This window comes from Platalea leucorodia, assembly GCF_965183815.1.
Source record: "Platalea leucorodia genome assembly, chromosome: 7".
In the NCBI taxonomy this organism is placed as follows: domain Eukaryota; kingdom Metazoa; phylum Chordata; class Aves; order Pelecaniformes; family Threskiornithidae; genus Platalea; species Platalea leucorodia.
In genome coordinates, this window is record NC_138829.1 from 5,078,572 (window position 1) to 5,100,918 (window position 22,347).

At 46.7% G+C, this 22,347-nt stretch overlaps 1 protein-coding gene across 7 annotated transcripts in view; it reads left to right on the forward strand.

The window, feature by feature from the left end:
- KTN1 (kinectin 1) overlaps positions 1-13,637 on the forward strand; it is a gene marked incomplete at its 5' end in the record, with an annotated part of 55,032 nt that extends 41,395 nt beyond the window's left edge. For 5 of the 7 annotated variants that reach the window (XM_082317017.1, XM_082317022.1, XM_082317018.1 and 2 more), the window contains 10 exons: positions 300-380; positions 848-937; positions 1,027-1,119; positions 2,444-2,515; positions 2,967-3,050; positions 3,250-3,333; positions 5,749-5,832; positions 7,152-7,244; positions 11,937-12,060; positions 13,197-13,637. In XM_082317017.1, the coding sequence (XP_082173143.1) occupies positions 300-380; positions 848-937; positions 1,027-1,119; positions 2,444-2,515; positions 2,967-3,050; positions 3,250-3,333; positions 5,749-5,832; positions 7,152-7,244; positions 11,937-12,060; positions 13,197-13,201 (810 nt within the window). In that variant the 3' untranslated portion in view covers positions 13,202-13,637. The remainder of the gene's footprint in view (positions 1-299; positions 381-847; positions 938-1,026; positions 1,120-2,443; positions 2,516-2,966; positions 3,051-3,249; positions 3,334-5,748; positions 5,833-7,151; positions 7,245-11,936; positions 12,061-13,196) is intronic. The other 2 variants (XM_082317021.1, XM_082317023.1) reach the window with 1 other exon arrangement.
- Positions 13,638-22,347: the final 8,710 nt, after the last annotated feature.

The following is a 22,347-nucleotide window of genomic DNA, read 5'->3' on the forward strand; positions in this document are numbered from 1 at the left end:
TCTTGTAGAGCCCTGATACTTGCAGGGAGACCTCTGTCACCCCGTTGTATTTCAGCACTTCCAAGCCCCCGTGAACTGTGTGTGTGTCTCGTAACCTCGTGCTCCTGGGTTGCCGCCTGCCGACAGTCGGCTCGGCTTCGTGCGGTCCTAGCTGAACGACTGCTGTCAGGCTGTGTGTTAACTCTGGGGATTTAGGGGACTGAAACACTGCTCTGTAAGCCTCCGCTTGGGAGACAAATGTCCTGAAGGTAGATTTATTGAGGTTATTCTCAGCTTTAACCAAATGCATTTCCCAACAGAGTCATAGTGAATGGATATGTGGGTTTGAAAAGATGGCTAAAGAATACTTGAGAGAGGCTTCAGGATCTGAAGACGTCAAGGTAGGCACAAATGGTGGATAACTTCCTTGTGTGTGGCATAGCTTATTTTTCCAGTATAAATCTTGCAAATTGTGCTCTGAATTGTGAAGTTCAAATTGGTAAGCAGGTGTCAAGAAAATTGTTTTATAGATATTTGCATCTTGTAGATCAGAAATGTATTTGCATCTTCGAAAAGCACCTTGTGGAGCTGTGAAAACGTTCATGAAATTCAATCCCTGCTCCCTTTTTCGAGTAATTGAGTTTTTTTTTTTTCAGGCAACTCAGAATTACTGCAGTAACGCACATAATGTTTGTGGTTGAGTATTGAGAGTTGTAGGTGAATGGGGCACTTGCTGTTGTCTTTGCATGGGTTGGAAAGAAAGACTTGCCCATGTGAATGATATTAGCTTGCTTGTTGAAATAAAATAACAGAACTCAAATCCGTCAGCTGAGACGTGACACTTCTGGTCCCTTTTCTCCTTTGCCAGGCTATGGAGCAGAAGTTGAAGGAGGCCGAGGAAATGCACATACTGCTGCAACTCGAGTGTGAGAAATACAAATCGGTCCTGGCGGAGACGGTAAGCAGGATGCCTGGTCGCCTGTGCCTTGTGATGTTGCAAGCTGCCTTTCTTCTGCTGTAAGCTTTCAAACCCCGCTCTCTTCTTAGGAGGGGATTTTACAAAGGCTACAGAGGAGTGTGGAAGAGGAAGAAAGCAAATGGAAGATAAAAGTTGAAGAATCACAGAAGGAACTTAAACAGGTATTTCTGAAGATCCGCTTTTTGCAGCAGCCAGGCAATTTCTGCTTGAAGTCGCAGAGGGTGTCGGAGCGCTGTGAAGGCAGGTGTAGAACAGCCCTGGCTGCCTGGTTTGATCTGTGCGTGACCAGTGAAGCCTGCAACCGGTATAATAGGAATGATCCCTCCTTATAACAATAGGATTTTTGGTGCTCTGATACTTAGTTTCACGCTAAAGTGAATTTTATTTTTTTGAGGAACATCTTTCCATTTAAACTAAAAAGCGGAGGAATTGTTGGTGTCTTTAGATTTGCGTGGCTATTCCCGTTGCCATCCGTAGAGTAGCAAGAACAAATGAACAGCGCAGGTCTTTGACCGTTACGGCAAGTCTGTGTCAGTCCTTTGCAGGTGATGCAGGAGGTAGCCAAATAGCACGTCGTAATATTAACGCTGATGGGCTAGGAAGCCCAAGATTCGGGAATGTACATGTGTCCCATTAATGTGCCCAGGAATATAAATTTTTCTGATTCTGGCAACTCAGACTGTATTTCTGTGAAGCACCTGTTTTTTTTCAAAGTCTATTTGTGAACAGATACAGACTTTGTACTGAAATTTAAGTATCGTATAATCATAACAATTTCTTGGAAGCTGTTAAAATAGTGCTTAATCCATTATGGTCAACTAATTACACTTGAAACTGCCTGCAAAGCTTTCCTTTTTAGGAAGGCTCTGTTGCTAGCAAAAGTGATATGAAAAAAGCCTTTTATGTTTTTTTTTTTTCCTAATCTAGAGTTAAAGTAGGTCAAACTGGTTTTTTTTGAAATAAATTATTTCTAAAGTACTTCTGCTTAGTAAATTTGAGTGCTGGAGTATGAGCCTGGAGCAAACAGATAGATGGTTTGTAAACAACTTGTTTGAGGGGCTTATAAAAGGCTGTCAGATCTTGAACTATAGATGCGCTACCATCTGCTGCACTTATGCAGGCTCTAACAAGGCTAAATATGCTGGGTTTGGCTAGATATAATACATGGATAGAGACAGTCTTCCCTGTCTAGGACAGATATTTCCTTGCCATGGCTAATGGACAACTGGCTTAGTCCTTATATTCCAAATCTTTCAGGCATGTAGGCTCTCACTATCGGAGAGCTGCTTATGTTGGGAGAAGGTAGGAAAGGTGTTATAATGGAGACTCAGACTATTGAATTGAGTGAGCATCTTACTTTATTCAGTCACTGTGATTTCATCCTTAATATTTTTAAATTGTTGAAGCAAGCTTGTGTGTGTATGGAGAGCTTGTCTTTAGACCAACCCAACTAAACGATATGTTTATCTTTCTTGAAAACTGCAGATGCGTTCTTCAGTCGTTTCTTTGGAGCACGAGGTAGAGAGGTTAAAGGAAGAACTCAAAGAAGTTGAAACTGTACGTGCAGGTGTTTTTTCTTTGAAGCTTTCTGTTACTTAAAACATGATTTAGGCTTGTGCTGTAAGTCCGAGCTTCCCAGGACTTCTCTCCTGCAAGTAGTGCAGCCTGTGCTGCAGTTTAAACTGAATCTTATGGCCAGTGTTTTTAAGGAGAGAAGCTGGGTACTGGAAACTGTCCTGTTTTTTTTACTTCTGTACTCACCCACTGGGGCTCTTTCCTTGTGAGACTGAGCAGTTTACTGCTTGTTGATGATCTTGGGCTTGATTCTTGTTATCTTTTTTTTGAAATGTAACAGTTTAAATCTGTGCTGTGCAATCACTGGATTTGAAATGCTCTCTAAATGTCATGGAGTATTTGATAGAAATTTATAGCTAATAATAAATGAAGAAAATGATACTGCAAGAAAACACTGAAAACATCTGTTTTAACTCTGTTTTTCTGTTTCTAGCTTAAAAAAGAGAGAGAACATTTGGAAAGTGAACTAGAAAAGGCAGAAATAGAACGATCTACTTATGTTTCAGAAGTCAGAGAGGTAAACATAATCGACCAAACTGTTCTTTTTTCTTTTGTTCGGTTACCAGTTGGCTGGCACACTAATCTAATGCTTAGCCCCCGTGGCTGAGGAGTTTATATGCTTGTGACCTTAGGGTAGAGCGACACACTAATAACTGAGCAGAAGAAAAGTGGGCATCCTAAGGAGACAAATCCTAAAACTCTAAACTTCATTTCAGCTCAAAGATCTGTTGACTGAATTGCAGAAAAAACTTGATGATTCATATTCTGAAGCAGTAAGACAGAATGAAGAGTTAAATTTGGTAAGAAGCTCGTTCTCCGCTGGGCACAAACTAGGCTCCCAGCGTACTTATGAAGCAGAGACTTATTTCAAATCCTGTCTGTTCTGCTAACCTCTTCAGCTTGATATTTTTGTCCATTGCAATCATTTATGTAGTCTGACTTTTACAATTTGTCTCTTTCTCTGCTCCTAACAATAGCATGTCTGGTTCTTAAGACTTTTTCCAAAGTCTGTCAGACTTTCATTCCTGAAACTTCTTGAGAATCGATGTGTTACAGTATAGACATATGCAACAGCAAGTCTAGTGTCCCTGGAGCAACAAAAGTTGTGCTCTTAGCGGTTTAATATGAAGGTGATTTTCTGGTGGTTGTTTTTCCAAAGCTTTTGAGGATGCAGCTGTGGTGTCCATGCTCTAACTGTGCAGAGTCTTTTCAGTCCTCCTCTGTAAATACAGAAATTGGCCAAAACCAGTGTTAATGAATTTGGAGTATCTGGCCATTCAACAGCTGGCATCCTGATGTGGCTGAATAGCTGTTCTGGCTTGGTGCATGCACTCTGTTACAGCAGGTTTGGCTAGCAATGCTGTCCAGCCAATGATGCTCCTATACCAGGTTTTCTCAAGAAGGAGCTGGATTAAGTGAGGCCAGACCTATAGACCCAAAGGTGCATGGTTTTCTGGTTTGAGTCCTGTCACTTCTCATTTGTTGCAGTGGTGTGCTTTTTTAAGGCTGCAGGAGCAGTCAGATCTTCCTCTGCTTGTGTTTGAACAGTGCTTTCTGGCTCTTGAGCCAGAATCGGGGAAGGTTGTCTCTGTCACCCTGTCTTTGGTGGGTTTTAGAGTAGTTGATGGGACAACCTGTCACTGCAGGCCGAGCTGCTGATCTCACCAGGGTACTGTCACTAATGTAAATGGGTTAAAATAGTTGATTTAAAAAAACAAAACAAAACAAAAACCCCAAAAAAACCCCCAAAACACAAACCCACAATAACTATCTGCTTAAGTTTAATAGTATGCTTGGCAAGACTAGTACAGCACTGATTAGCATCCTGCCTCAGCAACCAAAGCCTCTCGTTTTGAAAGCAAGGGAAATGGGAATTGAATGCATATCTTACAGTTAATCAGTAAACGCCAACCTCTTGAATATAAGAGGCAACAATCTATTATGTCTGTAACAACAAAAGCTTAAAAGCTGAGCTCCCTGCTAGGGCAGCTTGACTCTGCAATCTGATGCTGCTGTGTTGGTAGCAGTGTGAGGGGGTGGTAAACAACTACCTTCATGCAAATGGCTCAGGAATGCTGTCCAGTGTATATGGGGTTTTTTTTTGCAGTAGGCAGGAGGCTGAGGAACAGAAATGATGGGATTTCAGAATGTATTTCCCACTAATTTATAAGGTGAGCAAGGAGAGAAGCTGAAACTGCAGAGGAGCTCAACAGTACTCCCCCAAAATGTAGAAAAACAGCATCTACCAGTCCAGGTGCTCCAAAGGGGGGAACCTTCCAAGGGTGAGACAAATATAATGCATAGGTTTGGAATCAGTGCGAATTCAGGGCTCCGAGTAGCCTGTTGTTCACTTCTTTAATCCCCTGCTGGCTCCCGAGAAGACTGACAGCAGGAGTAGTGAACATTAGCACAGTGCACTTCAGAGGCACAAATCCAACAAAATTGGCACTCGAGCTTCTTGTTAGCACTCCTGTTTGAGGCTCAAGCCTTAAGTGCTGTGGCTGGTTCTGTATGCTGTGTTGAAGAGCAATCGAAATATTCTTTTTAGAAAATGTTTATATCCTTTGGAAGGCTGTAGTTTAAGGGCAGCCAGTACAAAGTATTCATCCCTCTTGACTGAAATAATTTCACTTTTTTGGATTGAATCTAAACACAATTGACAACTTAATATACCCCTGTCAGTGATTCATGCCTTGATGTGACATTAACAGACTAGTTAAGTCAACATAGTTGTAGTAAGTGGTGCTTTATTAAGATGACAAGTAGAGCTTTTTAGTTTATTCAGCAGTAAAGTGACTGTTTAGCCTGAATTAGGGAGATGACAATCTACATTTTTGCATATTTGCCGTGAATTAAGTTGAAGTCTGGGCTGACTGGTGATAAGAGCGCTGGAGAGGCTTCCGTACTTTCAGTATTGCTAATATTCCTACTGGCAACGTAGTTTAAAAGTCAAAACGACTTGTAATCAAGCTGATGCCAACCATGTCTTTTCTTCTGTAGTTTCCATTCTCTACGTTTATCTTTACAGATGGAGTCTCTCTTCCTTGACTGTCCTTGTAAGCCTCATCGTACATGTTGACTAATCCAGTGTGTGCAATAATTGTTAGTAATCTTACTCTCTTTGCAGTCAGTGTGCACTGGGTTAATCCGTGGGACAGACAGATAAAATCTGTGTGTGTGAGGGGAAACTGAGTTTCTTTGTTACTATTTTGCAGCTGAAAACGCAGCTAAATGAAACACTATCAAAACTCAAAGTTGATCAAAACGAGAGACAGAAGGTAGCTGGTGACTTGCCCAAGGTAAGCAGAGACGCTTAACAGTTGCAGATCTAAATGTTATCAAAACCCTCAAGATCTGTAGTTTTGCAGTGCTGGAAGACGTGGTGATTTGAGCGGCTTGAGCAGACTGGCTGCCTGGTGGGGTGTCTTACTCTACTCACTGGTTCCCCAGGTGACTGGGACTATGGGTGTAAGAGCTCATGCAAGATACCTGCATGCCTGTTGAAATGATAAAAATGCAACTAACAGCTCTGTTTAATTATCCTTCTTGGAAGAGTCTCTTGTTCATGACAACTTTATTCCAGTAGGAAGAAGCGGTGATGTGGGGCTGACAATTCATTCTTTAAATAAGGAAACCCAGCCTGACAAAAAGCCCATCCCACAGCCCTACACCCATACCACAGCCTGAAGCTTTTAAATCCAGTCTCAAATGGCAGTGGGTTACAAGTTGGTTTACAAGCCATCTGCCCGTTTGCACGTGGTTGCAAATTGGCTGTAACCCAGGAGACTGTAAATCTTTAAAGTTAGCTCTACACAAGCTCGATGAGACAAGCAGGTGGGTTACCTCTGCTCTTCCTCATGGTCATTCTTGGAAGATGGATTGGAGTGGGAAATCTTTAAGCATGAGAGGTCTTAGTGCTGTCTGTCACCCCAGAAATGAACCTCTCATGGGAGAATTGATAAATGGAGATAAGAATAGCTTGCAGAGTGGCTGAGCTCTGGCTCCAGACTGTATAACACCTTGTTCCTTCTGCGGGAGATGCAGAGTAAAGAAACTGGGCTGCATTCCTGCAGGGCTGGAGTGGGGAGAGCTGTTGGTGGGGCAGGTCTTGTCCTGGGAGCAGCGACAGATGATCAGAAAAGCACTGCTAGGAGGTGAGAAGACAAAGGAGACCTGCTGCAATAAGCTGTTTAAAACATTTTGCTCAGGACAATTATATTGGATGTTGACATAAAGTGAGCTGTGCTGATGTCCCTGGTTCATGGTATATTCTATATAAATGCAGATCTATGATTAGGCTTTTGGATACCTGCCTGCGCTGTTACTCTTGCACAAAAAAATTGCTGCACAATTTTTACCTAATAACTTGACACGAGACTATTAAAGCTTCCCTGTAGAATTGCTTTCAAATGCAGGCTGACATGCAACATGCTGGATGTAAGGAGACATGTCAATCTTGGCAAATGTGTTGGTCCCTTGAGCAAATCTGGCATAAAACAGCTTTCCTCCTGAACAGTGATTTCCCATGTCTCTAGTGCTCTTGGAGAGATGGGGATTTGCTTCTCAGCCTTTGCTAATTGTTGTGCCTCCCCTGTTTGTTTTTTTTTCTCCCCTACAGGCCCAGGAGTCTCTGGCATCTCTTGAGAGAGAAATTGGAAAAGTTGTTGGGGATGCCAATGTTATTGAAAACAGCGATGTTTGCACAGAGTCGGTGAGTGTTTCTTTTGAGCCTGTGCTCAGGGACAATGCAAATCTCATGCAAAATGTGAACTTTGGGAAGTGAGGTCCAGCAAAAGAACAGGACGTGTTCTGCCGACGGTAAATTAAGGCTTGATGAAACTTCCTCTCCCACAACTTGTCAGGGTGGTGTCCTGGAGCTGTATCCCAAGGATGCTGACACTTTTCTAAGGATTGGGAGTTCTGCTGTCATCTGGATTGTGACCTCTTTCCCATAGCTCAAATTTGTAAGGAGGAAAGGATGAGATTCTTGGGATGAGATTCCGGACATGAGATCTGGGCTTCTAAAGGGTTGTTGGTTTGGTTTGGGCAAAAGTGGGAAGAGTCTGGGGAAGATCCCCAGACTTCTCCTTTTGAGAAGGGAGGCTGAAAATAAATGTGCTGATCGCTAAATGAGCTTAAAAATTTAACAATTGGGTTGGCACTTGCTGACATCTGTAATGCCAAAGAAAGAAGGCAGTCTTGCATGCCCTGTAACACCAAGGCAGGCAACGTCCCTTGCCAGAACATTGACCCTTCTGGTCCTCTGCAGCTGTGGGCAAGGGCCTGTCCTTAGCCACTGGTTGGTGCCCAAATTCAACTTCAGCTGGTCCTGGCTCCTGGAAATTTGTGCTGACCTAGAAGTGATCCAGCAGCAAAATCTTACTAACCTGAGCTTCAGTAAGCACCAGACTTGAGCACTGCCTTGTGCTGTGGGTGGGCAACTCTCCAGATTGATGGTGTTTTTGTATCCTCCAGTAACTGCATTGCAGTTGCAGGGTCTGGAATTGGGTGGACTCTGGGGTGGCCTCTTTTCACCCTTGCGGGTGACTTGCCTGAGCCCGTGTGTTACTGTTCACACGGATGATTGCAGAACTGCTGACGGAGCTGGTACTCCAAGTGCTGGCCCTAAAAAGACACCACCTGTACAACTGGTTGAATCGTGGCTTTGTAACTGGGCCTCTCCATCTCTGGAAATGAGAGCTTTCACACCAGCTTCAAAATAGCTTCAGAACAGCTTTCCAGAAGGCAGTTGGGAAAGGGAAGGTTAAAGCAGATGCCTTCCCAGCACGTTTTATGCAGCTAAGTGGTGTCAATGGAACTCGTTACACATTTTCTTTCTGATGGATAGAGTGGAAGGAAATACTGTTGTTTGAGGAGGAGAGGAGCACTTGCTGGTAGGACAAATAATTTATTTTGACTCCTTTTAGCTGCTGAAAATAAGTAGCTTCATCAGCTGCGAGAGGAAGCTAGGAGTCCTCCAAGGAGTACTGTAGAAAAGCCTTTGTCTTTGTAGTCATCAGCAGAAATGAAGTGGCTTTTCCAGAGTGGTCCGTTGTGGATGCTGATTGACCCTCGCGTTGTGGGCTCACCGTGTCTGAGCCAGAGAGGCAGCTGGGCCTGTGAGACCACGGATGTCCCAGCTCCTGGGAGGGATGGTAGATCTGCCGAGCCCTCGCCTGTGTTGCCAGCGGGAGGCCAGCCAGTGATGGTGACAACCGGGTGCTCAGTGTCTCTGTCTGCAGCAGGCTGGAGAAGAAAAGCCCTCCTCAAACCAATGCCAAACAGCTTGCCCTCCGCTATGCCTTTATGGCTTATCCAAGTGGTACATCAGAGCAGCGATGCCATCAGCTGTGGCGTTTTGTGGCTGGTGACACTGGTGAGCCCTCTCCTGAGCTGGGTGTCAGTAGATGTGCCCTGCTGTGGCCTGAGCATGCTAGTTTGATTTAATTGCTTTACCCTTAGCTTTTGTAACCCCTCTGGCTCATGCACTGCTCCGCTGTAGCTGCATGGGCACGTCGTGGAACCCTGGTCAGGCTTCCTCCAGAATATCCATCGCTTTATTCTGCAGAGGAGTGTAGAAAAACAGTCCTAATAAACCTGTAATTAAGCCTTCATTAGCAAAAATATGTTCATTGTCTAAACAGCGCTCTTGCCAGGTAGCCATTGGCAGAGGCTGGAATTTAGAACATTTTCTTTATCTTCTTCCCCAAGCCATTTTTGCTGACTTTTTTTTTAAAAAAAAAAAGGAAAAAAAAAACCAAACCACCACCCAACCCTGTCTCCCCAGAAGCCTAAAAACCCAGCTTAAAATAGCTTTCGGATTAAAAAAGTAAGTCTTCCAGCCACTTCCACCTAGCAACAGTGTCTCTCTTTTCTAAGAAGGACCTGAGAACACATGCTCAAAAATGAGCATATTTGTTCCTTCTGGGCACTGGAACCAACCCACAAAATTGAGAAATGATGCTTGTGTAAACCCTCAAACACATTCTGTATGTTTTCTTTAGACTCCTTTTCTTTCTATTTAAAAATAGATCATTTGGTTTTTCTAATCAGCTTCCTTGTCACTTATGGGATTAGATGATGACTAAAGGGTGCCTTTTAGTATGCTGTAAGGAAGTCATTTATATTCAGCAGCTTGCTTAGGCAGTAAACTTATTTTGAGGTTTATATGAAATCTAATGTGCTTTTCCCCCCAGATCTCAGTGTAAAACACTCTTATCCTTGAAAACTGGAGATGCCGTACATGTTAAGCATGGCGGAGGGGAATCTGGCAGTACAGTGCCTTAGCTCCTGGGTCTGTGATTGCAGTGGGTTCCCCGCTACCATCCTCTTCCTCTCTTCATCCCCATATCCCAAAGACATGCTTTCCCTGCAGTCATGGAGAGCATGGGGCTGGGGCACAGCAAGGGCTGCGTGAGGCGGTTCTGCACTCCTGGGTTCACAAAGCTGCGGTATGACTGTGTTGAGCCCAAATCTATCAGGAGCTGGTCAGGATTGGCCCCGGGAGGGTTGGGGATGTGTCTATAATTCATGAGTAAACACTGCCTGCGATGAGTGAAGCCACAGAACAGAAGGGAGAGGAAGCAAATAAGGGAGAGAAGAGCACTTCGCAGAGATGAGGGCTGAGAGTGAATTGAAAGGCTCCTTCATTGCTTCTGCCTGCGATGGTTTCTACGCTAATGCACATGCACTCTCATACCCAGCACTATCGGTCAGTCCTGCGATTCGTTCATTTGCTGGGATGCTAATTGCATTTGCCTTTCCACTTTCATCAATCCGTATGAGGCCGTCAGGACTGAGAATGCGCTTAGCAGACCTGATTTTCTATTTTAATAAAGGTAAAATAGGTTAAGGCTACCGTAATACAGATTCCCAATGATTTTTTTTTTACAGTAGAAAAATGTTTACCAGTTGCACTTAAGTAAGAGCTTTGCAATATATTGCTTCGTTCTCTTGCCTGAGCCCAGAGTCGTTTCTGTAATGGTGCAGGTCGTTGAGTTTGATTTAATGCCCGCTCTGCGTTCCAGCAAGTCTAGCGGCGTTTCCAGCCAAATGGGAGCTGGGAAAGTGGCCCTCTCTGAACTCGCTCTAATTTCCCTGAAACTCCAGGGAGAGATTTGCAACAGCATTATGCATCAGTCTCATTCTGTTAGTAAAACTGTTTTCAGTTGGAGCGGGGCTGGCTGATGCCGAGTGCCTGCGAACACCTCTGTGCTCGTGTTGAGAACCGGGTACTTCTGTAGCGCTGACAGCAAGGCAGAGCTGCTTATTTTTAGCTGTTAACCTGCAGGAGAGCTTCCCCTTGCAATTTATCTGCACGTCTGTGTTATGAGTAGAGTAAGGAGTAGTAATGTGTGTTTTAGATGTGGAGTTCTTTGTACGTCTCTGGAGGAGCTAATCAATAAAGGTAATAAACCAGGGATTATATCACTGTTAGCTCAGCAGGACTGGCTTTGGGGAGGAGGGCAGGCAAGAGAGGAAGAGTCTGTTTTGAGTTGTGACGCTTCCCTATTAATAAATGGTTGAACTCCTTAAAAAAGCACTTATTTTTGTTTAAAGAAAGCAAGCTCAGCATTTTCATTTCAGAGCAAGAAACCAATTCTCTAGCTGTTGGTAGCTTTCTTTTTTTTGGTTTTTCTGTGTTGACGGGTGCTTAGACTGCTTTGTGATCCTTATCCGAGTCTGGGCGTCACTGGCAAGCAGGAATTTCATTGCAGCTCGGAGCAGAGGGTGAATCCGTGGGGTAGCTGGTGGGCAGCAGCCCATGCCCCGAGCCGGAACAGAAGCACCGGTGCTGTGGCGTGGCTGGGGAAAGGTGTGTATCTCCAGCCAGCTCTTTCAGATGGTTTCACAGCTGGAGCTGCCTTGTGCTTGGGTATTACGTACTGCTGAGGACACCATCCCACAGATCTTCATACAGACCGAGTCCTTGGTGGTCCAGCAGCCTTGTTGTTACAGCTGCGGGGGTCAGAAGTCATCCCTCCCGCTGGGCACCGTCCCTGCGCTTAGCAGCCTGCCTAATAAAGCACGTGCTCTCGTCTGCGTGGGGTGTTCAGCCGGGCTTGTGGGGACGTGGGGTAATAACTTCTGAGGCCGGATCAGCTGTGGTTATGAGCACAATTCCTGGAAGCAGGGAATAAGCGGAGTCCCGGGCAGGGAGGGTGGGAGCCGGAGGTCAGCAATGCTCCCGCCGTTCAGCGTGTGCAGGTAATTCCCTGCAATGGGAAACAGCTTCTTGACTTTGAACCGTGTTCTCTTTAGATGTGGCCCTAACCCTCTGATTTACAAGGATTGTTCACATCTGCGCAAGGAGTTGTAATTTTATATGGAGGATCTAATTCGAGGCTTTCTTGGTAATTAGATTGTAAATGAGTTTTTAATGATTTTTTTTTCCTTCTTCCAGGAATTGACTGAAAAAAGACTAAATGTGGCAGTGAATCTTAATCAGGATGTAGGTCATCTCAAGAAGCTGCTCGTGTCAGTAAGCCAAATGCTTTCAAAGGGACGAGAACACTACCAGCTAGTAGGTAGGTGCAGCTGGTGGCCGTCTAGTTGAACTGGGTGGCTGTCAGGAAGGACACTGGTCTGTCGTGGTGGGACCTTGTTCAGATTTAACAAGTTGGGTGTCAAAATCTGAAACTGTCTATGTGCAATTCATCAAAGCTGCTGGTAGGCACCAGATTTGTCCCTCTCTGGATCCATACTTCAGTTAGTTGGGACTAATCTCACATCTCCATGTCCCTCTCTGGGTACGTAACCGTCCTTCCCTTCCGCTACTTGCCACTTCCCGCAGCAGGTTTCCCAAAGCTTCGTTCTCCCAGTGCCTGTGCCTTGTTTCCTTCGTCCCAGCTACACGAGCAAAATGTCTACGCTTCCATGCTCCGATTGCTTTGGGATGGAGGATGTAAAGTAACCCACTGGGCTTTCACTGAGTTAACAGCAATGGCTTGCTGTGGTCACGGGGATATGAGTATCTGAAACATCAGTCTGGCATGAACTCTTCATCCAATTATAGACAGACGAACAAGGCTTTTATTTTAATACACAGCCAACTTGGAAACCTGGGCCTTTGTGGCTGACTGCATCATGCTGGTGAACTTCTTAAATGACCCAAAGTTAGCTAATGGTTGGATAAACTCGAGACACTAAACTTTCTCGGGATGCAGCTTGTGAGCCTCTGCTAGATGTGCTGTGAGCCGGGTCTGAGGGCGGGTTGTGAACTGTTTGGCTGGGGAGGCAGCAAAGCCTTGGCTCTGAACGAGCCGCTACAAGAAACGTCAGAACTCCCTCTTGTCTGCTGAGGACGGAGACTTGGTTTTTTCCTCATTTAGTATTATTTTTTCTGCTTCTGCCTCTGTAACACAGCGTGGGCAGTAGAGCTGGTCTTAAGGGCTGGTAACAGAGTGGTGGGGTGAGCCCAGTGTCCTAGGACGGGCTTGGTGCACGTGGGGGGAAGGTGCTACCTGCGCCTTGGCCTCTGCTCTGGGAGGCTGCTCCTGCTCAGCCTCCGCCGCCCCGGCTTGTTCCTCTGGGCTTCGTCGTGGGCCCACGCTAACGAAGCGGCTGGCGTGAGGCGCCGAAGCGCTGGCGAGGCGCGGGTTTGCTTGAACACTGCCCCTTGAACACTGCTTGACTGACGTGGCGTTTTGTGTTTCTCTTGCAGAATGAAGTCACGGGGGAATCATTAATTTGAGGATAGCAGAAGGCATTGTATTATATTTTGCCAAATTAAAGCCTTATTTATGTTTTCACCCTTTCTACTTCGTCAGAAACACTGAACAGAGTTTTGTCTTTTCTAATCCTTGTTAGACTACTGATTTAAAGAAAAAACCCAACTCTGTAGACACCTCCAGAGTTTAGTTTTATAATAAAAACAAACCTGTTTGGATAATTAGACCTTTACATTCCTGGAGAGACAGTAAACACATAATCTTTTATCTTATTTTGCTCAATAAAACTTGTTCAGAAACCTCCAACATGGTAAAGTCACCAATGGGATATAACATTTTAATACTGATGTTGTACACTGATGTTTTACTTAATTACATTTTTGGGATTAGCTGCCTCTGACTTCAACCTCAAGTAAACACTCTTTTTTTTTTTTTTTTTTGGTTGCTAATGTAATCAGTTTTTGTAATGGTGTCAGCAAATAAAGGGATGCTATTATTCAAGGTGTTCCTGCTCTCTTCTTTTAACTGCACGTGGATGACTCAGGTGAGCTTTCCATCTCTCCCCTCCCTGAAACGAGCATCAGGCTGTGCTTGGTCTCCTTGGTTTTGGGCAGAGCAGGAGGCACAAACTTGAGAAGAGGCAAACCGGGGTGCTTGCAAACTTCAGAGCAAGTCTTCCTTTTAAAGGAAAGGCACTGAGGTTTTAAAAAAAAAAAAAAAAATAGAAGAAATCCCCAGCGAAATCACCATCATGTGAACTGTGCTTCCATGTCATGTATCGCCTCTGGGAAAAATCAGGGAGTAAAAGGGGAGGAACAGTTAGGAACGTCGGATTGTACGGCAAAGCCAGCTCTTGTGGCAGTGTTGGACCAGCCTGCCCGGCCGCCAGCGGTGCGCAGTTATCCCCCTTTGCCCTGGACCTGCCTCCTGGGCGGGTGTTGGTGGTGGAAGGAGTTTTGGGGGGTTGGATGCTCTGTCACTGGGTGCTTCATTGGAAACAAAGCTGGGGAGGGCCTTTGGGACAGGGATTCTTCTGGGGGCGTGGGGACGTCAGGTGGCCCTCCTCTGCTTTGGGTTTTGAAGTGTGTCTTTGAGGAACCCTTCAGTTCTGCGGGAGATTCTTCAGTAAGCAAGGTGAGATGTTGTTGCTTAGTTCTTGATAACACTTGAGGACATGATTATCTGAGGGAAGGCAACAAAACAGTTGGGGGCCAAACTGAATTAAGTGTAGAGGTAAAATGGTTCGAACTGCTCACCCTGAGCTTTTCACACTCTCGCCTTTGGGGGATTTTTTTTGTTAATATTTTGGTCCTTTGTCACCCACCCCCCTTGACCAGACAGGAGGTGAAGTGAAGAAGTTTCTTCCTTGCATGGACCCAGTGGTTTCCTGGATGATGCAAGTCCTGTTGAGAGCTACGAAAGAGCTCAGAAGAGGGAGAGAAAACTGGAAAACCTGTGTTTCTTCACAAAAGTGACCCTTGGGTTTCAACTGTAGCCATTAAACTGTTATGTTCCTTGGAGATGTTATTTCATTGAGTAAAAACTCCAGTGCTGTGAGTCCGTTTTATAGGTGGCTTGAAGTAGAAAGCATTTTTAGTGCTAAGGGCACCCCCTGCAACTACATCTAAGGAAAACCTGAACCCTGGAGGGTCTCCACGCTTGCCCAGGCTTTGGCCAGAGGCTGATCCTTTGGCAGATGTCTACACACCTATTTTTTGGGTAAGTAGCATCATAGAATCATTTAGGTTAGATCTGTGCAGGTTTGACTGTTTTGAAACTTTATGAACATAACCCACAAGCTTCAGCGATGGTGGTTTGGGCTGGGGGTGTCGTGGTGGTGCTGTGATCGCAGCCCTGCCCATGGGAGAGTCCCCATGGCCACCCCAGCTGGGAAGCTCCTCTTCTTTGAAGCTCTATCATTTAGTAAAATGGTGGTGGAGGCAGGTGCTGGCTGTGGCGGTCGTGTGGGAGAGCAGACCTGGGTTTCTGCTATCGTATCTGTTACCTAGTGTGCAGTTGGCTGGAAGCTCAGCCTTCCCCTGGATCAGGTACTCTCCTTTGGCTCCTCCATGCATCTGGATGTCGGTTGTGTTTTTTGCTCCTTATCCTTATGGATAAAGATAATGGACAGCAGGGAATCTCCATGAAGAGCTGTTCCCCATCCTCCTTGGGCTCACCAGCTAACAGTTCTCCTGGGATTCGTGGGTAACAAGTCCAGGGGGGCTCAGAGCCTTCCTCCGTGCCTTGCCATGTGCATTGTTGGTTGGAGAGCGTGCAGAGATGGGCACCAGTGAATTCCCTCCATCGTGAGCCTCCTTCCCTGTGTTCAGGTGGGGCGGTTGCTTTGCAAGGCCCTGGGAAAGCTGGTGGGGAGACACAGGTTGCACAGGTACCAGGTGGAGGAGGGTTGGTTCCCTTGGATCTATCCCCAGTGTGGTGGGTGCTGTGAAAGCAAGGCAGGTTGAGGAGCTGCTGTGTTCATCCTGCCTCCCTCTCCAACAGCTCAGCTCATTACACCGGTAACATCCCAAGGAGAACCGAGGTCTCCAGGTAATGCCATGTCCCTTTTTCCTCAAAAAGATGGCTTTGCAAATGCTGCTGGTGCCTTGTTCAAGGAAGAAACGCTCCTGGAAGGGCCAGCAGTGCCTGGAGAGCCTCTGGATGCAGCCTTTGGAGGAGCGAAGGTGCTGTGAGCGTGGAGGTGGAAGCCGGCTGTGTCTCCAGGCTGTTGATTTTCTGTTGGGTTAAGCTGCAGAGCAGGGGGTGAAGGCGCTGCTGCAGCGCTTCGTTTAACAAGGGCAAGATTTGCAGCGTCATTCCCTTTCTCTCTTGGCAGAAATCCTCCCAGGAGAGGAGGCGAGACCTTTCCTTTTGAAATGTAAGTGCAGGTTTTTATTTTGCTTTAGGAGATGTACAGAGGTGTTAAAGGCAGCTGTAAAAAGATCCCCTGAAAAACCCAGCTGAGCAAACCCTAATCCCCTCTCTGAAGGGTGAAGAGAGGTCAGGATGGTTCCCCAGGAGCAGTGGGAAGGGGGATGGATGCTCTTTCATCCCGGTGTCCAATCCAGCCCTTGATAAAATGTGGCTGCTGGCAGTAGTCTCTCAAATTTGGAAGACTTTAGCTGGCTGATTTGGTCACTAAGAAATGCCTCCTGCTCTGAGCATCTGCTGAGAGAAAATGTGAAGACCAAAAAAAAAAGCATGTGTGGGAAGCTGATTCATCAATGCAAAGGTAAAGCTGGTACTTGGCGTGTTTTCCCAGCCCGCCCCGAGCCCCCCGTTCTCTGCAGAGCTTCAGCCCTTGGTTTCCAGCCAGGCCGGGAGCCGCAGCCGTGGCAGGAGGCAGCCTGGGCTCTGCCCGCGCTAGAGGGAGACAATACCTAATGGATACGGAGATGCTTTTCTTGGAAAAAAACTGGAATGGGGATGTTCAGATGCTGGCAATGGATTTTTTTTTTTGTTTTAATTGCAAGGCTGCGGTGATTTCTGCTAGGAGAAGCTGTGCACCGTAAGCCGCGTGCGATGTGGTGCTGAGCGTTTCCAACGTGGTGCTGGCTATTGAGTGTTGCTGAGCCTAATCCATGTACAAAACCGGCTTCTCTTGCTTTCCATTCAAAATAGCAATGAGCAATGCAGGGGAAGGCTCGGAGCTCTCTGTTTGCTCGCGCTGAAGTTGCGCTGCCTCTTCTCCGTCCCTAAGCATGAACCTCCCACCCTTTCCCAGCTGTACCCCGCAGGCGTGAGCAATGAGTTGTTCATCTAGGAGCTGCTGTTGGGTTTTCTAGGGCAATGACTCACTCAGCTATTTATTATTGTGATTAAAAAAAGAAATCTCATGCAAATTTAATTCAACCCCGAATAATTCAAACGATTTTGCCATAAAACCCCTTCGCAATGACGCAGCTGTGTTTTGTCCCCAGGTGCCGTGGTCTGTGCCGCCGTGGTCCCCGTGTCCCCCTTGCTTGATGTGTGACCCTGGCCTTTTTCTGCAGCACTTGCGGTGCTGTTCGCTGTCAGCTCTGAATTTCCCTGGATCATTTGCTGGTCACCAAGGCTTTTGGCAGGGCTCTGCCTTTCGCATTGGGCAGTGGGGTTATACTGGGGGGCTCTTCTGCAGATCCTGGTGGAAGCTGAGAGCGGGGAGAGCTGCTGCTGGCCAGCTGGGAGTTTCTAAAGGAGCATCCAGAAGGTGAGAAACTACATTTCTGCCTGCTTCGCTGGATTCACTATCTTGGCTAAACTTTGCCAGGATGCAAAGTCAGGAGACAATCCAGCTCCAAGGCAGGTATGGGCATCACCATGCAGGAGCTTCCCTGTGTCAACTGGACCCTTTGATGTACTCAGATTTGTTTGATTAAACATCATCTTCCAGCAAACCCTTCTCCATGGGTCCAGAGCATGCCTGTGCTCTGGCTGGAGAGGAAAGGTCTTGGGGAGAAAGAGTCTCTGGTAATGCTACGGGACGCTCAGTCGCCAAAAGCTTTAACATGAAACGGCGATAGCTTGAGTGCTGGAAAAGTAGTAGTTTTCTTTCACCTCCTTTTGGAGATCTAGCTTGTTCTGACAAATCCCTGTAGATCCCATGTCATAGAATTGTTTAGGTTGGAGAAGACCTTTAAGATCATCAAGTCCAATGTCAGCCCTGGCTGGGCTCCCCTGCCGCAGTGTCCTGGGGTGGCTGGAGAGGAGTGATGGGTGAGGGGTGCTCCTTGGAGGGAGGTTTAGCCAAGTGTCTTCATGGAGGGCGTCTTCTCTCCCAGGCTTGCTTAAAATAAACCTGGACTAGCTTCCTGAAGGTACAAATTATGCTGGTTTTGTTGAGAGCTCTGCCTGTTGCAGGGCCAGGACTAGAGACCCGAGAGCCAGTCAGAGCTTCATCTGGACGCTGTCCTCTGTGAGACCACCGAAGCAAATGGGTCTGTAAAGGCCCTGAGGGCTTTCCTAAGTCTATGTGAGAGACCAGGAGTACAGGGACAACCCATGAGAATGCCAAGACTTGCTCGGGTGATGGCTGGGGGAGGTCGCCCATGGTGTGTCCCCTTCCAAAACCCACCTCTCCTCGTTCCCACCCGCCAGCCATGCCCCTGAACCAAGCACACGTCACCAAACCAGGGACAAAACCCTTGCGAGAGGCGGGTGTCGCAGGCATCCCTGCTCACAGCAGCTGGGGAAGAAATCATGCCAGCCTGATGGAATGGATTTTTTTTTTTCCTGAAACTGTCTCACCAGGAACACTTTCTTTTTTTTTTTTTTTTTTTATGGAAGAAACAAAAGCCAGAGTCAGGACCAAAGAACTTGCCCTTGGGTTTTTTACTCTAGGGTGAGGCTATCTTTTAAGGAAAAGTCAATTGAAAACAATTGCAAGTGAAAAATGATTCTGCCAAAACACCTAAACCACCCCCAACCCTTCAAGAAATTGAATTCCCCTTTTTCAGCTGGAAGAGGAGGACAAAAGTTATTTATTTTTTTTTCTTTCTGTCTGATGTTCTTTCTAGGAAAGAAAACAAAACACCTTCCTTCTGAAATGCCTGTAATGACGATTTATAACAGCTTGGGAACAGTTTTGCTGAACAACCTGCACCCGAGAGCCGTGAGCATTTTCCTTTTTAAGCCCATCTCCATCCCTCACGGAGATGAGGGACGTCCTGCTGCCGCAGCCTTTGCCGGGCCCCTCCTGCCTCTCGTGTGTCGGCGCTGGTGTGCGGCGCTGGGGAACTTCACCCCTGCTTCAGCAGACGTCCAGGAGAAACCGTGGTCCTTCTGGGATGGATTAGGTGGGATGTGACCCAGGTCTGTACAAAAGACTGGTTATTTTTGCACTCTCATTTTTGCACTCTCATTTTTGCATGCATATATTTGGGAAGGTCCTGAGGTCCCTGCTCGAAGGGAGCATGTTTTGACCCCCCCACCCTGCTTGGGATGGGCACAGGTTGTGCTTTCGGCTGGTGCATCCACAGTGCAACCTGCACGTGGCTCCTCGATGGCTGTTTTCAGCTTCCTGCGGGGATGCTTCTATTTTTGGAGCGATTGCACCTAAAAATACATCTTTAGGCTCCTGGGGAAGCTGGCTCTGCATCGTTGAGGAGCTAATTAAACTGGGGCGAAATGTAGGCCTTTGAGCAGGGCCTGTTCTGTGTTGCTGAAGATTTCCCCCCCCCCCCCTTTTTGCAACGATCCACGTGCTTCTTTCACCGCAGGAGCAAAGGCCGGACATTGACCCTTCCCCTGCAGGAAGGGCAGGTTCACACCCCGGGTGCTTGGGCATTAACACTTGTTTTTGTGCAGCTCTGCCCTGCCCCAAACCCCAGCCTCAGCCCCACTGCAACCATCGTACGACCCCATGAGCAGTGTTGACCGCAGCTCCCTTCGATGCTCAGCTGAACAAGGGATGGGGGCCAAGCAAACAGCTTAGGCTACAATAAATGTCATCCTATTCATTTCTAGAGATCCAGGGTTAGTATCCAGCTCAGATATGCCGAGGGGTCCTGGTGGGCTTTTGCTTTCCAGGCTGGCCATCAGCAATTCTTTATATTGATAAAGTCACCGTCAAATACAGCCGTGGGTCCCGTTTATATCGCTGGGGGACCAAAAGCCATGAGATGGATGGAGGCCCAGGGCAGTTCATGGGCTTTACTCTCATGATGTTCTTGCAGGAACCATTTGGGTAAAACACCCATCAGCTCCTCAACCAGGCTTAAAGCACAGAGAAGAAATAGCCCCAGACCATTTCAAAGCTTATATTCAGCACCAGATGTGTTTCTATGGTATGTTAATACTGCCTGGGGCCATCCTTGAAGACTTGATCTCTTGCTTAAGCAAATAGGCTTGTCTTAATCCAACCCTATTGAAAACAACCTGAGCTGCATCAGGTGCTGGAATATAATTCTTTAAAATCAATAAATATTTCAGGAGCGGTGGGAGCGGGTTCGTATCAGCAATGCCAGTCCCGGCTGGTCATTATTAATTCAATGGATGCCGTCGTAAATTGGCTGAGGAAGCAGAACGGCCAAAATTACAAGCGCCACTTCCCTCGCAGCCTTGCTGAGATGTTTTGCTGGATCTTCAGCAAGTTTGAATGGGGCCACCAGCCTTCCCTGGGTTGTTAGACATTGCAAAAAAATAGCTGTTTTGAAAATGTCTGGGTCTATGTCCTTTGTCCCCGGTTTTATAAAGCTGTGTACAGCAGGACTTTGACTCCCGAACAGTAAGTTGTCTCCTATAGGATGTTTTTCCTAAATCTCCAGCTTGCTCCTGCGATGGAGTGATAGTCTTGGATTAGGGTCTGTGCAACCTGATGGCTGCACCGACAGCAGCAGGATCTGTCCCCATTCCCAAGCAAGCAAGGTATTTCCTTACCCTAAGCTTCACATTTCCCCAGCTGAAATAAGGAGAAAACGATACCTTTCTTTTCTCAAAGCGCTTTTGATACCTGATAAAGAAAAAGCAGCAAGAGCAACATGTTACTGGTGCGGGGGGAGAATCCAACTCCTCTCTTTAGTAAGTGTTTGCAGCGAAAAAGCCTGAAAATGTGACTCTCGGGGAAGGCAAACTTCTATATAATGTGCGTATATATGTGTATAATATATATTTGATTTATTATATATATTTTATATTATATATATTTTTTTATATATATGTGCACACACCCCACCTCCTCTTTCCCCCTGCTTTGTTGGGAGGGCAGCTGGGTTCTGTGCTGGTTTTGGGGGGCCGCGGAGCTGGTGCGTGGCGCTGCCACCGCGTCCCCGAGCGACGTGCGGCAGAGTCCTCCCGGTCTGGCGCTCTGCCCGCTTGACGAGAGGTGTCTTGTGAAGAGCTTTGTAGCACACAGGTGTATCTTAAACACGCATATACGTGTTGCTGCCAGGCATTCAGGGGCTGTACAGGGAGAAAGACAAACTGTCCCTGAGCTTTCTTTACTCTTGGATTCCTGTTGTTGCCGGTTGGGGCGAGTTTATCATAAATCTTGCAGTATTTGATGGTTTTTGGCAAGTCTCTGTTCGCAGGGTTGTGTAACCAGTGCCTCAGCTCCTTTTGGAAGCTGAAGCAATTTCATCCTTTATAGCTGGCTAAAGGGGCAAATCCTATGGGACTGAGATCAGGAGAGGGTCCCACCGTGTCTGTGTATTAAGCACACCTTGTACCAACCGGGGCTCTGATCTCATATATATACACATATACATCACATACATACAAATGCGTCATTGCTGGGACCCCACCTGGAGCCCTGCGTCCAGCTCTGGGGTCCTCAGCACGGGAAAGGCATGGACCTGGTGGAGAGGGGCCAGAGGAGGCCGTGAAGGTGATCCGAGGGCTGGAACATCTCTCTTATGAGGACAGGCTGAGAGAGCTGGGGGTGTTCAGCCTGGAGGACAGAAGGCTGCAGGGAGACCTTATTGCACCCTTTCAGCACTTAAAGGGGGCTTGTAAGAAAGATGGGGACAGGCTTTTTAGCAGGGCCAGTAGCGATAGGACAAGGGGGAATGGTTTTAAACTAAAAGAGGGGAGATTCAGACTAGATATAAGGAAGAAATTTTTTACAGTGAGGGTGGTGAAGCACTGGCCCAGGTTGCCCAGAGAGGTGGGAGATGCCCCATCCCTGGAACCATTCAAGGCCAGGTTGGACGGGGCTCTGAGCAACCCGATTTGGTTGAAGATGTCCCTGCTCATGGCAGGGGGTGGGACTGGATGGCCTTTAGAGGTCCCTTCCAACCCAAACCATTCTGTGAGATACAGAGAGATAGAGATATATATATATGTATGTATGTATTTAACCCATAAGGCTAGGAGTGCTAGTTCCTAATTGGCACTCAACACTGCCCAAGGATGGCTAAATCCAAGTACAAATTTTTTCCTTACCTTAAGATCCCTGTTACAGACTCACTTTTTCCTACCTAAATCCACATTTCAGGATCAGCCTCTACCCTTGTCTCAGCTTTCCTGGCCCCGCGGCCGGCAATATGCCGCTGTAACAGCAACTGGCATTAACGCGAGGGCTACTCTTAATTACGGGAGCTGCTGTTTCTCGCCGCAGCTCTGTTTGCTGCTGACAAAAGCCAGCTTTGGGGGGGGTGTCTCTTGTTAATAAGCTGTGCGTGCACCACAACAGTGATATATTGATGTATTTTTAATAAATATTCTCTT